Source organism: Typha angustifolia, chromosome 11, assembly GCF_048772165.1.
Source record: "Typha angustifolia cultivar Huaian chromosome 11, ASM4877216v1, whole genome shotgun sequence".
NCBI classification, from domain to species: domain Eukaryota; kingdom Viridiplantae; phylum Streptophyta; class Magnoliopsida; order Poales; family Typhaceae; genus Typha; species Typha angustifolia.
This window is the reverse complement of record NC_133249.1, coordinates 4,760,465-4,775,516: the sequence shown is the minus strand read 5'-3', so window position 1 is coordinate 4,775,516 and position 15,052 is coordinate 4,760,465. Positions and strand designations below refer to the sequence as shown.

The following is a 15,052-nucleotide window of genomic DNA, read 5'->3' as shown; positions in this document are numbered from 1 at the left end:
GAGTTCTAAAATCTCCATAGCTTAAAGTTTGGAAACTCTAAGATTGGCTTGGCATTTATGTGATATTTTCTGTAGTTTAAGAAAAAATAACAAGTATGGATATTCATTTTATGAATAAAATTAAAAATAAGTATAAGAGTAATTTAGAAATATTATAAATTATATATTGGATTATAATATAATATTCTCTTTCAGTTTGATTATGGTTAGGTTAAGTTAACTTAGGGTGTTAAATGAATATTATAGAGAAAATGAGGAGTCGTGTTATAAAATCCTCAAAACGGAGTGCGAATCATAAAATAGATAAAATGTAAGGTGTGATTTATAAAAATTCTTATAAATATTTGAGAGAAGAAGGCCACACGTGGATTCCACGTGCGATCCTCCTAGGGTTCACTCGTAGTTTCGTGAACTTAGGGGGGTAGTTTCCACTTTTGTCCATGGACAATTATTTAATTGACAGCGGCGAATAAATTTGTCATCGTTAAGTGGGTTTGGTCCGCTCGTTCTCGACTCGTGGTTCTCCTTCCTCCCAATTTGCTTCCTCTCGCTATCTCTCTCTCTATCGCCTCATCGAGCTCGGATTCCCGATCGCCTCCTCCGTCCCCAATGTAATCTCATCTAATCCTTATCTCCCCGATCCCCAAATCTATTTCTCCCTTCGATTTCTCTGTGCTTCGCGAATCCGTTATCCTTTTTGAACGGATTTTTTGGGTATATAAATGGAATCTTGGCGGATTACTTGCGGAATTTTTTTCTCTGTATTTGTTTGTTGATCTAAAGCTGGATAGGGGTAGATTTCTTGATTTCAATTGATTAGGATTATAAAGGTAGAGAATTTCGGAGGTTAAGGGGGTTTTTAGGGTTTGATTACGTTTATGTCATCAGGGCTACTGTGTAATTCTGATTGATTTAGTCTCCAATGCTTTGCTTTGTACGAAGGACGACCATGAGTGATGATGGAGACAGGATGTGCCCTCTCTGCACAGAGGAGATGGACCTGACTGATCAGCAATTGAAACCTTGCAAATGTGGATACGAGGTTTGTATTTAGATTTGGGTTTAGATCACTATGGTAGCAAAAACTTATGAATATGTTGTTTTTGTGTGTCCAAAATTCTTTGTTTTGATTCCTACTTGTTTTGCAGGTATGTGTCTGGTGCTGGCATCATATAATGGAAATGGCTGAGAAAGAAGACACCGAAGGGCGGTGTCCTGCTTGTCGCACACCATATGACAAGGAAAGAATTGTGGGAATGGCTGCTAGCTGTGGAAGGTTTAACATCAGTTGACAAGTTCCCTATTTATAAATCTACCTAGTTCTCCATGTATTGCTACAAAAGTATGTTGTTACATCTTTTGTTTATCTATAAATAGGATGGTGGCTGAGATTAATGCTGAGAAAAGGCAGAAATTTCAAAAGGCAAAGCCAAAGGCATTGGTAGAAGCAAGGAAGCATCTTAGTGGTGTCAGAGTTATTCAAAGAAACCTGGTGTACATAATTGGATTGCCTTCTAATTTATGTGATGAAAGTGTGCGTAGCATATCTATGGTCTCTTACTACTCATTTGCTTTTTCACAATTATAATTGGAATTTTTAATCTTTTTTTCTTCTTACTTTGGTTCTGAACAGATACTAGAACACAGAGAATACTTTGGTCAATACGGGAAAGTTCTGAAGGTATCGATTTCTCGTTCAACCAGTGCAGCTGGACAGCAAGCACCAGTAAACGGAACATTCAGTGTGTAAGTTTAGTTGATATTTTAAAAGAACATGTCACATTGTTACTCATATAATTCAGTTTAGTATCTTAATGCACATAAGGTAATCATTAGCTGATACTGATGGATATTTATAAATCATTAATGGACATCTGCATTTGAATATTCTTATCTCTCTTTTATAATGAGCATATGCTGCATTTCATGGAGCTTTTGAGTGGATTTAATGCATTTGCTTGGTATTGTTTTGTGGAATATATTTTGCTACATAGAGCACACAATTACTGTGATGATATGGCTTGGCAGCAAGACACTTGGTGTCATGAGTTTGATTCAAATAAACAACCTTTAATAATGGGGAAAGTTATCTTTATGACTCCACAGGCCCCCCTCCAGCAGGAGCTTCATGTGCTAGAATGCTTTTTGTTCTTTTGAGATAGATTGTCTATTATTTGAATGCTTCTCAAATTTTATGCAATATAGTACTGGAGCATGTTTTGTAAAGTCTTGGATAGTTGAGGGCATAACTACCTATCCTAGTTTCTTTTTTATCTTTAATAAATGCCACTCATGCCATTCTTTTTCAGGAAGCACTTGCTTTCAAATGCAATAAAACCTAGTTAACTGATTTACGCATTATATGTAATTAAGGTGTCTATATTCAGAAGTGCATTGGACTAGAATGACCTTGATTAATTGATATAACTTTGGATTATGTTATTGCTTGTGTCCTTTGGTGCAGGGACAGTTTCTCTATAAAGAGAAGTGAGCACCACAAGAACCAAAAATAGAAAGGAACATCTCTTTAATCATAGGAAAAAATTTTATTTTGCTTTATCTTTTTTGCGTTATTTCTGTTTTGACCTGTCACTTTTTTTCACCTGTCTAAATTAACCTCTATTTTTTACATTTATATATACTTAACCCCTTGCCTTCATTCACTTATGGAATATAAATAATCTTTTTTTTATTAATAAGCCTTCTTATTTTGGTATAGTAACTAAATAATAACTTAGCTTCTTCCTGATATACTAATTCATCATTTTTTCTCTTATTCCATGCGACTTTTAAAAATTAATTTCATAATAATCATAATTACTATTACTATTATTATTGTTATTATTATTATATACATATAATATGAGTATTACTTTTTATACTATATTAGAATTCTATTCTATTCTAAGATTTACTTAATTGGATTGCTATGTACTCTGATTTTATAGAGTTTGGTTCTAAATTTTGATCTTTTTTTTTCTTATCATATCTTATCATATCCTTTCTAAATACATCAATATCTCTATTAGTTTATATTTTTGAAATAGGCCTTATTTTAAACTTGATTTAAACTTAAATTAAGTGTAATTCAATTCAAGCTTGATCAGACTCAAAGTTTAGCTTAAATTGATTAAAGCTTGAAATTGCTTATTGATCGGCTCGTTTAGATGCTCGAGCTCGAAAATTAGCTCGAAATTGGCGTGAATTAAAATAATTTCAATTTATGCTTGATCACAAATATATGCTCGAACTTAATTTCAGTTCAAGCTTGATTACACCCCTAATAAAATGTAATTATTACTCATTTACTAGTATTCAATTAAATAATTGAATAACTTATTACTAATATTAGCTCTCTATTTTTTATATTAAAAATTAGAATACTTATTTTAGAATTGGCCTCATTCTACAAGTGAATGGGGCCCTTGTGTTAATTCTCATCACAGAGACTTACCAATCTTCAAGTTAAACTAACCTAGGTACTCAAATTACTAATTCACCCGTAGATATCCATACCCATTAGTAAAAGCCAACCCATTTACTAAAGTAAATAAATCCTCTCAAACCATTTTTCCCCAATTGTTTCCTCCTATTCAGTAGAGAAAACCGACCAAACCTTTCCTCCACCATCGTGCTTCTTTCTAACCATGCTCCTCTCTTTCACCGGAGAGAACCCTCTCAAACCTTCCTCTAAGTTTTCCTTCCCAATTGTGCTATTATTCAAAATGAGAATTGTTATGGATGCTTTCAGTCACAGTCTCTCTAAAGTGCTTTCCCAACGGCTCTTCTTTGCCCTAAAGAGAATTGATAAGGGTGTAAAGATATACAACTGAATTAGTAAAATGTCATGGGCAATTTCGGTATTTCAGAAGTTATAATTTAAAAACAAAATTATATTCATTAAAAAAATGTCTTCTTGTTCAGTTCTGTTTGGCTTAGAGTTAGTCTAAGGGCCTTTTTAATTACTTACAATGGACGGTAGGGGTTGATTTAAACAGGTAAAGAAAAAAGAGGGGTCAAAACTGAAATATCGCAAAAGGGAGAGGGCGAAATAAAATTTCCCCTTAAGAAAAGATTTAGCACAAAAAATCTGAATGTAAAGCGGAAATTTTTAAATTACTGGAATCAGCATGTAAGATAGACATAGACTTAGAAAAAGGATTATACTTGTGTTAGGAAGGAACCTAGGCATCAGTAGACTTATTTATGCATGATTTTCCTCCCAAATCTGCATCAGTTTGCAGCAGTCCAGCAACAGAAGATTAAAAGAGGAATTTGAGTGAAAAGTAGGAGAGAAGAGGGGTCAAAAATATCCACCTAATTATGGGAAAAGACTAATCATTGCTTGTGTAATAATTAGGGCCAACCCAGAGAAAGGATTAGGTTTCCCAAGTGAAATAGGAATATATTTGCTTGGTCATATTGAAGCAACCTGTGGACTTGTGAATGGAATGACGCACAGTTGTACTTCCATTTAATTGAGATACTAAATTTTTTGCATTATATGATCTCTAGAACATTGTAGTATTGAACACCATCTTGAAAACTTCTGCCTGGTTGCAAAGTATGGATATGAAGTTTAATGCCAGAAGGTTGTATTATTGTTGGTTGTTGAGTTACTTGAAATTATATTGTGTTGTGAGAGGTTAACGGCCTTTCTTTTTATTTCTTCTTTGGGATGAGGGCATAGTGTTTGACTGCCTTAGAATCTTTTCTCAGAACTCTTCTTGTTGAATTGTGGTCACATGTTGAATTTCTTGTCTTCTGATTGCGTGTAATTTTTTAATCTCTTGGCTTTCTCTCTTGTTTTGGAGTCAAACTTACCTGTCCATGTCTGCTAGTTTCTTTGTTGTACTTTGCTTCTTAGTAGTATGCTTTTCGAACAGCATTTTTTTCTTTCCCTTTTTTCCCCCTACAAAGATGTAGTGTGCTTCACTTATTACCCTGCTTCCTGACATTTCCCTATAACATGTTTGCATGATAAGGTGGACTGTTCAAAAGGTTGCTTTCGTGCTTTTGGTTTGGTACTTTAGTTCTATATTTTCATATTAACACATTAGGTATATCGAATATTTTGCATCATCGAAATTTTTTATATGGTGTTTTTATTTATGTATAAGTTGGGCTTTCAAACCTAAGGGTCAGTTTGAAGAACAACATACGGTAAATTCATTTAAACAAAGGATTCTATTGTTGACAAATTAATCTGTGCCTTATTTATCTATTGAAGCGAATTCAAAGTTGAATTGCCTGATTACTAATGAAGTAATCTCAATGGAACGATAACTGGTACCATGTATAACTATAACGGCATTTAGTTGGAAAATCTTGATCTATTTGGAAGATCATTAGATGCAAGTGAATTAATTGAATTGGTCATTATGTTCCCAAATTTCTTTGTTATTGACTGTTTTTTTATGAATGTTGGATCAGGTATATTACTTATGCCAGGGAAGAAGAAGCTGTTCGATGTATTCAAGCTGTACATAATTTTGTCTTGGAAGGAAAATCTTTAAGGTATGGTATTGTTAGATTTGTTCCAAAATTAAAATATTCTGCCATTTCATCATTCTAATGGCACTTTCTTTTCACACTGCAGAGCATGTTTTGGTACTACAAAGTACTGTCATGCATGGTTGAGAAACATGGTATGAGAATCATGTCTTTGCATACGGTTATCTACTTAGAGAGAGTTATAGTTTCCTATCTATTTAACTTGCATGTATATTTATCTAGACCTGCAGCAATCCAGATTGTCTCTATCTACATGACGAAGGTTGCCAGGAGGATAGTTTTACTAAAGACGAGATTATTTCAGCTTATACTAGGTAATTTTGCATTATCTTTCCTATGTACCACATATTGTTCTGTTATACTGTCCCAGCTGGTTGTAGTATCACTTGCACCACCATTTAGGAACTTAGCATCATACACTAAGAATTCACTGCATGATGTATATATTAGCATCCTCTGACTTCTGAGTGCACTCATATGCTGGTTCCCTATTATTTGTTTCATAGTACGGTAATTGTTTCATAGATATAATGGATTCACTGAAAAAGATTAGATAGCAGTAATGGTGTGGGGCAGACCATTATGATTAAAGATATTGCACAACTGCAGTGGAGATTTAGCTTTAAAACATGATTTTTTTAATGGTTTTCTATTTTTCTATCCAGTTATTATCACATAGTTATGCTATAAAATTTATCAATAGAACACTATTTCAAAGAAATGTTTCACAGCTCATGTTTCATAGTTCTGATCTGTCCTGATAGAATGCGGACAAGTGTGATATAACAATAATATTCTTGGAAGTCTTTTTTTTAAAAAAAATAGCAGACAAATTCTGTTTTTGGATCAGACTATATTGACTTGTGTTTAACTTGGTTGAAGTTTTTCAAATGTCTTTGGACGATTTGCACCAAAAACCACTTTAGTTTTTCTTTTTGTCTACGTACCAATCCAGATTACCCATAAAATGATCTTAATGCTCTTTTTAACTTTGAGAACAAAAGGCTGCCAGATTTAATGTGCAACATTTAGGGGGTGTTTGGATGGCCTAAATTCCTGCAAGTATCTGGAGAAATTTGGATTTTCTTAGAAATTTTTGTAGGATATGAATTTTTTTTCATAAGTGGGTGTTTGGATGAAAATTTGAAGGATTATTTTCCTTAGGAAACACCCTTTCGTAAGGAAAAAAATAATCCACTCCCACCTCTGTTTTTTTCCTACACTCTCCCTCCCTCTCTTCTTTCACACTTGCTTCCTCATCCTCTCTCCCTCTCCCTTCTCCATAACCACCTCTCTCATACACCTACCACCACCATCATTACCACCTGCTGGCCCACCACCCACCACCTCCTTGACCCACCCCACTACCACCACCTTCCCCACCTCCCCCTCCCCCTCCCCCTTTACCCACCACCACCTTCTTCACCCACCACCACCTCCTCAACCCACCTCATTACCGCTACCACCTTCTCCAACTTTTGCTCTCACCACCACCTCCTCCTTTGCCCACCACCACCAATACCTTCTCCTCCTCCTTTTCCCTCTTCCTTCCTTCTCTCTCTTTCTAATTTAGTAATTTTTTTCTCTAAAATTTCCTATACTATCCAAACAAGATAAATTAAATCAATCCAAAGAACAAATTTCACATAGGATCTTTAATAACACTTTCCAATTCCTACATGAGGAATTTCCTACAGAAAATATTCTTTGCTAAGCAGGACCTTAACGTTTGGTTTCCTTTGTATTTTTAAATGTAAAAGGAATGGCTCCTTTCACAAGAAAGTCGGAACTTTACACAATCTATTGAAAAATATACTTTGTCGCAAACTTATACCTCTTTCTTTTACATTGTTCCCTCAAAATTGTGTCATCTTTTCTTGTGTAAGGAGCCATTCCTTTTACATTAAATAAATACAAAGGAAACCAAATGGAGAGCCAAACTTTAAATGTTGCACATTAAATATGACTGCTTTAGAAAGAAAAAAATGACTGCCTTTTTTTTATCAAAGTAAGTTAAAAAGGCTCTAAGGTGATTTTATTGTCAGATTTTCTGAAGGTATAATTGTGATATAAATTGGGTACAAATGCAAAAGGGAAAGCTGAATTGGTTTCTGGTGCAAATCATCCAATGCCTTTACATGTTGCTTCTCCTTAAATTATATGGCTTTTGGCTTATTGTAGTTTAAATCATGCTCTAATCTACCTCTCATACGTCTTATTAGGAGTAGGGTTCCACAAATTGCATCAAATACCGTGCAGAGACGTTCAGGAAATATATTACCTCCTCCTACTGATGATATCTCTAATGGTGGAGCACTTTTGGGAAAACATGCAAGCAAGAATGCCCCAAATGTATTATACTCATGTCAATTTCTTTGATCTATTGAGGTTTAGTTCAAGATTTCAAATGTATATCCTGCTTTCAATTTCTTAGATTTTCTTTGGATCAGACCAATGATGGCAAGTGTTAGTTCTCTATCGTTTTTTTTTTTTTTGTTGTTGTTCTTCCTTTCTTGTATTAATTGGATGAATTATTTATACAGAGCACATCAATCCAAACCAGAATTTGTCATCCTAATAGTACCTCTGGGAAGTCTACTCTACCAGCAGCAGCTTCTTGGTATGTTGCTCTAATCTTGTGTATCTTGCTAGAGATATTGCTGCTAAATTTTGAGCAAATGCAGGGGATTGCGTGGTTCTAATCCCAGGGCTGCCGCTGCTAGTGTAACATGTTCTCGGAGCAAACAAAAGGTGGAGACACATAGTAGTTCAATCTTGCATTCTCCAATCATTGCTAGCAACAAAGAGAATTCTGCTTGGCATGATAATGTAAATACAACACTTATGTTGCCTGAAAGCAAGAAAGTGGCACAACTGAGTGATATACCTAGACATTTGGAACCCAACACACCTGGTGTTGAGGAGTGTCAAACAGCAATGCCCTTAGAGGCTTTTGTAGATCCAGATTTAAGTTCTGAACTTTCTGCCTGGAATGATGATGCAGTTGTGGCATCTAAAGTATGTGAGGAAGGACATGCCACAGACATAGATGGGAAATCTATGTGCTTAGATCCTTTAAAACCTCTTATTGATGGCGGGGTACACCATCTGTCCACATCAGTTGCATCATCCAAGGTTGTTGCAGATGTTACATGTACTTCTAAAATTACAACAAGCTGCTTATCTAGCCCTCTAGATCCCACACCTGAATTTAATGAAAGAGATCTGGGTCTCCCTGGAAGAAATGCAATTCCAAGGGCGAGCCCTAACCAGAAAGGTCTAAGTAAGCAATCTAACAGTGCTGATTATGACAAAGTAAGAGAAGGTGATAATCCTGTTGATGGAAGTATAAAGACTTTGTGCATGGATTTGTATTCAGTAAGTTTAGACAGGAATAAGGGTGTTCATATTTTGAAGAGGGACCAACATCAAACTTCAGTTTTAAATACTTGTTCAGCTGAGATGCCCTTAAAACAAGATTCAGGGTCTTATTCCCAGCACATTGAACATTTACCTTTACCGCCAGTGAGCAAAGATGACTTATTCTCTGACCGTTTCGGTTCCAATGAAGTATCTGATTGGAATTCGGAATTGCAAAAGCAAGGCTTTGCAATGGGAAGTACTTCTGTGGCTGATACCAACAGAATTGGATATTCTGATATCAGTGATCAGACATCATCTACATCTTATTATCATCATCCTGGTGATATTGCTACTCTTGGCAGTAAGTACTCTTCGTTTGTTGGTGATTCTAGAACCTTAAATTCTAAGATAGAAACAAGGGCGTTCCCTTCAAAGGGTGATGCTACTATACTATCCAATGGATACAAGGAGAATGAGATTAGCACTGATTGTAGACCTACAACGGTTCTTCAACATGCTGGTTTGGATTGTTTCGAAGATACAGCAAAATGTGCACAACAATTTGATAACAGAAGTAATCTTGGCGAAGCTGCTACTGTAGATAGAGGAGAGAACAGTATCATTTCTGATATATTGTCACTAGAGTTTGATCCATGGGACGACTCCTTATCCTTGTCTAACAACTTTGTTAACATATTTGGGGAATCTGAGAAACGCGATGGACCTTTTAAATTATCAAACTCTTGGAAATCACAAAATAGCAACCAGTCTAGATTTTCATTTGCCAGGCAAGAAGGTCAAGGTCACCTTTTAGAACCTTCTGCAACAGTAAACAGCCATGAACATAGACTCAGCTCATTGTCAGCAAATTCTTATGGAAATGGATATCAAAATGGTATTTTATGCCATACTTCTGAAGGACCCAGTACAATGGAGCACAGCATCCCATCTTTTGCATCTGATAGGCCTGCAGGTGAGTGTCGCGTTTGTTTTCATTTGGCTTCTTTCTGCTGTAAGGAAGAGATGTCATTTCCGTCTTTACCTTCTCTTTTTGCTGTTTGTTTTTCTTTCTACAAGTTTCAGATAATTTTGATCTTCTTGGTTTTTTCTCTCTTTTGTGATTGGTTGTCACCATGTTCATGAGCATGGTTTTACCATAATCTGTTTGCATAAAGTGAAGACAGCTTGATAGGTCGTTAGCTCGTTTATGATGTATTATTTCATGTTTATATAAGCACTTTTAGTTGTTTGTTTTGGTATCTTTATCTGATCGTCATCATTGTTAAGTCCTAAGTGTGAAATTGTACCTGTAAGAGATCTTGATTTCGCACTCTTTTTCTGACTTCCATTTCTTAAAAATGCTGCTTCTAAGGAAAGTCTTGTTTATTTTCCTCTACACTGCAAAGTGGTGGTTGCAGGCAGATAATGGTGTTTGGGTGAAAATTTGTCACATAAATAAACTTTTAAAAAATGAAATAAGATATACCTAGCATGCAAAAACTCCAATGTGTATACGAATGCTCTCTCAAGAAATTGTTACCTTAATGATCCTATTTGTCTGCCTAATTTGCTTTATGGTTGTGCAACCTGATGTGCTTAAAATCATGAGCTTATTTTTCATCATGTGTTTCAAAGGCTAAAATATTTGGCTGCTTGGTTTGCTTTATGGTTTGTGCAACTTGATTCTTACAACATGAGATTTTTTTTCCATCAGGTGTTTCAAAGGCTAAAATATCTGCACCTCCTGGATTTTCAATACCAAGTAAAGCACCCCCTCCAGGGTTTTCTTCTCAAAATAGACTTAACCAGGTGTATGAGATGACAAACTCAGGTTTGCCTACTTTCCTAATATTCTCTGTATCTAACACCAAGTCTTTTTATGCTTATATATTTAATCTCTGAACAGAAAATTGTCTACTTGGCAAGCCTTCACTTGGAAGTTATCATCAAGCTTATTTATCAGAGAATTCTGATGATGTAGAATTTATTGATCCTGCAATACTGGCTGTGGGCAAAGGGAGAATTCCTGGAGTAAATGATTCAGGCTTGGAATTGAAATCTGCATTTCCTGCACAGTTACATACATCAAATAATGACCACAGGCTTCAACTGTTCATGCAGCAGTCTGTGTCTTCTCATCAAAACCTTAGTAGACTGGATCACATCGGGGATAGGTTCCTACCTATTAATGATAATTTGGTTTCATCTCGATTCTTAGCGCAAAACAATAGTAGTTTGTCTCCATTTGCACAGATGCAATACCAACAACCTAGAAACTCACACTTCGCTGATAGCCAGTGGGATGGGTGGAGTGATGTAAGGACGAGCAGTAACATGGGCATTACTGATATCTTGAGGAATGATAGATTTGGGCTTAACTTGCATCCAAGCAATGAGGACCGCCAGTTTCACATACCAAGTTCAGGTGATCTCTATTACAGAGCATTTGGAATGTGATGCTAGTCTTCCATCTGCCAAGGGCACTTTTGGAAATGGATAAGATTTGGTTCTCTGGAGTGCCGATCTTTGCCTATTTGTTGATGGGTATCTGTTCACTGGAATCCTGAAGATGGATTGAGATCACAGGAGAGCATTTCAATGTTCAACCCCAATAGCCCCTCTCTGGTAACAGGTATTTTTATATTCCAATCCTGTTACAGCATTCCAACAGCAGCACTGACTTTCTTATAATGTGGCTCATGCTTGATTAATGTGCGAGGAGGAGGATCCCTGGGCCTCTGATTGCTTTTTAGCAGTACCAGCACAGAATAGAATGTTATAGTGTTGTTTCTTGACATTTTTTTTAGTACTCTTTACCTGTGGCTATCATGCTCGCTGAGAAGTATATATATTTCTGTGGAGCTCTGAATCTGGAGCAACTATACTTTGTTCATGTATTGCATGATTTTGTGGCTATGCGCCCATACCTTGTTTTGTTCTTGACAATGTGGTCGGACATTGTTGTTTTGATGAACTGCATGTCTGTTTGTGCTTTTATCACTGATGGATCAGACTGGCTTTGATCTTCACAACTTCTCTGCAATATATTGAAATTTACTTTGACTCTCAGCAGACCCATGAATGTCTCATTCAGACTCCAGAATCAGACTGTAAAGGATATCACTTTTTTATTTTTATAAAGGACAGCATTTGATGACAGTTATGGCTTGCCTTTTGTTAAATCACCGTATTCTCGTAATAAAAAAAAAAAGCCGTAACTAATTGATAGTGTGGTACTCAGTCTATAAGCCCAAGACAAGGATTTAAACTAATGGATGGAGTTATTTTTCAATGTATATAAAGGATGCATCTTCTCTTAGTCGATTAAAGTGGTGTATTTTCAAAGGCAAAAAAGAGTATGATTAGATTTCTTAGTAAATGTAAAATAATTGTATGGATGAAAAGAGGAGAGAAAAATAAGTTTTAAGTAGGTTGTTCATAAATTCATTTCACCTTGAACTTTTATTTGAATATGAAACTAATTTAGCGATCGCCAAACTGGTTTACGTAAAAATCTTAAACTCAATCCAAACGCTACGCTGACCAACATCAACCTCCTGAGAGGGCCAGACTCTGTTTGTCAGTATTGGGCTGGCAACTGGGAAGGGCAGGAAGAGTTGGGAGGGTGAAATCATTACATTCTGCTCTCTCAGAGGATTCTCATATCCTAATGTCTTTTGAGAAAATCACTGGTAGATATTTGGACAGACTTAGCTCGATTGCAAATTTGCAATGCTAGTGTTATTATCTAACCCATAGTCTATTTTTGGTCACGAGAGTATCTCCTGGAATGTTCATTTATATCTGATTCTTGTATTCTCTTGGTATCATCTGGAAGACATTGCTCCTTCATACAAGAATATAATGGCTATTCAAGACATTTTTTTCTTTTCGATAAGCAAATCTCCTTCAAAACTTACATTCTCTGTAAAAAAAATTCAACCACATGTTGAAAAAAGAGAAGGGGAAAAGAAAATTCAGCTAAAATCAGCATATCTTTGCATCTCATTTCTGGATGCTAACATCAGGCAGCATTTTTCTTGCCTGCATGCTTGCACAATATCACCTAGTTTCCCTGTGCATTTGATCATCAAATGCAAGGAGATACATAATGGAACTCTATCTGCAGACGCCTATGCAAAGTAGACTGATCAATTCCACCCCTCTCAATGTCACTTTGGAGTTCTCTCACTGGCAGAGCTGCAAGGAATCCTTTGATATATTCTTTACATGATTCTAATCCTTCACAGATGATCTCTTGGGTGAATCCATGATCACTATCAGCTTGGTTTCTATGTATTGCGCTCTCTTTGCTGAACTTAAGAATGTATGCTTGGTTGCATCCTTCAACCAACCTCTCCCCTAATGTGTCAACTAAGTAGATCGCATTGCTCTCTATCTTGAGAACAAAGAAGTGGTCATTCCAGCTTGTAATGTATATATGTTGTTCTTCAGACGCCTTGCTGGATAGGAGCTCATCCCATATGCTGTCAAATGACATCGCTCCTTGTAGGAATTGGACAATCTGAGGTATGTCATCCAGGCCAAAGAATCCTACAAAGGACTTGTCCACAGCTACTGTCAATGATCTCACCTCTGCTTCTAGTACTGTGTCGAGATCGAAATGCTGGTCGTAGAACCTCTCCTTGAGACTCTTAACTTCGCAGAGCTTTCTCCACTCCAAGGATCCTTCGCGCACCAAGTCATCGAATTGGTACCGCAGTGGTAGTGTCTCTGGATTTTTAAGCAGCCAGTCAGCAATGACGACTGCAAGAACTGTGCAGGCACCCTCACCTGAGGCTTTCTCGCTGCACTGATCGATAGACGCAAGAAATGCATCGGTGACGAGCTCCATCTGTCCATCTCTGCTGAGAATTCTCTTAGTCTCCCAGCTTCCGATGTGGAAGCCACCGTCGTCCTCAAATCCTGCTGGTGCCTGAGGTTCCCCCTCAGGGTGCACTTTAGTCCTCTGCGATTGTCTGAATGACTGAATTCTCAACGCGTAGCGCCTTTCCATGTCAATATCATCGCCGCCGATGTCCCTGCATGACTTGTTTAAGAGAGGCACTCCTCTCGAATGAGTGAGTCTTTTGTAGACTTTGTGCCATGAAAGGAGCCTCCCCAGAGAAGGCTGTTGGCTGTTGCGAGAAGGAGATACGTGTACATGAATCTCTCTTCCGTCCTCTGTGTCTTCTTCCTGAGAAGGATTTTGATCAACTAGGATGTTAGTCATTTGCAAATTCCTGTACCTGCACTCAGGCTCATCGTCTGATGACAAATCTGCAAGAGGATTATTGTTTGGTCTATCAGTAGAGATTCTCTCATCGCCAGGTCTACGACTACTCTGAATTGGATTATGGTGTTGCCTCTGATGCCCAATCCACGAAAAAGAGCGTAAACTTAAAGCTCTTGTCAGAGAAAATAAACTGCTGCTTCTCAACTGTAGCTCAGTGATTTGCAGCTTCACCTGTTCAGATGTGCAAGATGAGATATAGGTAGAGATCATGGATGAGATTAGTGTTATATTCTCAATTTTTACCGCAAAATTACCTCGAGTACGACCTCTGAAGAATGATCTCCTATTCTACAATTGAGTGGAATTCTGAAGACTTTTTCACTGTCTTCTGGGAGAAACTCCTTGATATCTATCTTGGTCTTAGGAAAATTCAGCGCTTTATCTCTCGAGTTCTGATCAAATTCCTGATTGAAATGCAAAATATAACAAGACGCAACTCCTATATCAAAATCAAAGAAAATGGAACATAGAAGCATAGATGAATCAAAACTCATAAACAGATTAACTCACTTGAACATATATATTGATGTTCCAACTTCTGTAACCCTGGTTTTTGATCCTTTTGAGCTTACCAATATGGTCAAATTCTTCGTTCCACCTCACAATGCCGTTGGCTTGGATAGGTTGCTTAGAAGTGCAAATCCTCTTTGAGCTTTTGGGCAGAAAATCACTTATTCTTTTACTTCCTCTCCATTTGATCTCAACCATCAGACTTCTGCTGCAGTCCTCTAACTTGTCTACAGGTAAATATTCAATATTTTGGATGACTAGATGAAGCTGAAACCTCATGGTGGGAGGAGGAGCAGGCCAAAACTTTGATCTTGGTACGTTGGTGTTACAAATTTCTCACATGATATACAACAGCATGGATGAGATGGG

At 36.8% G+C, this 15,052-nt stretch overlaps 2 protein-coding genes across 2 annotated transcripts; one reads left to right on the top strand and one right to left on the bottom strand.

Annotated features, from left to right (window-relative positions):
- The first annotated feature begins 552 nt into the window (after positions 1–552).
- Positions 553–11,823, top strand: LOC140769607 (uncharacterized). Its single transcript, XM_073110369.1, has 13 exons — positions 553–611; positions 943–1,042; positions 1,149–1,276; positions 1,378–1,534; positions 1,634–1,746; positions 5,434–5,517; positions 5,600–5,648; positions 5,737–5,828; positions 7,737–7,866; positions 8,058–8,134; positions 8,199–9,850; positions 10,592–10,708; positions 10,784–11,823. Coding segments are annotated over exons 1-13 (3,252 nt in total). The 5' UTR covers positions 553–609; the 3' UTR covers positions 11,335–11,823.
- A 919-nt stretch (positions 11,824–12,742) lies between these two features.
- LOC140770995 (uncharacterized) lies at positions 12,743–15,052 on the bottom strand. Its single transcript, XM_073112340.1, has 3 exons — positions 14,684–15,052; positions 14,428–14,577; positions 12,743–14,344 (listed from the first exon to the last, which is right to left on the bottom strand). Exons 1-3 carry the CDS (start codon positions 14,960–14,962, stop codon positions 12,968–12,970), a joined length of 1,806 nt encoding a protein of 601 aa, XP_072968441.1. The 5' UTR covers positions 14,963–15,052; the 3' UTR covers positions 12,743–12,967.

Coding starts and splice junctions, on each gene's coding strand:
- LOC140769607 (XM_073110369.1), top strand. Junction 1,277..1,377: donor ATGGCTGCTAGCTGTGGAAG/GTTTAACATCAG, acceptor ATCTATAAATAG/GATGGTGGCTGAGATTAATG. Junction 10,709..10,783: donor GTATGAGATGACAAACTCAG/GTTTGCCTACTT, acceptor ATCTCTGAACAG/AAAATTGTCTACTTGGCAAG.
- LOC140770995 (XM_073112340.1), bottom strand. CDS start 14,962: ATGAGGTTTCAGCTTCATCTAGTCATCCAAAATATTGAATATTTACCT. Junction 14,578..14,683: donor ACATCAATATATATGTTCAA/GTGAGTTAATCT, acceptor CATTTCAATCAG/GAATTTGATCAGAACTCGAG. Junction 14,345..14,427: donor CTTCAGAGGTCGTACTCGAG/GTAATTTTGCGG, acceptor ACATCTGAACAG/GTGAAGCTGCAAATCACTGA.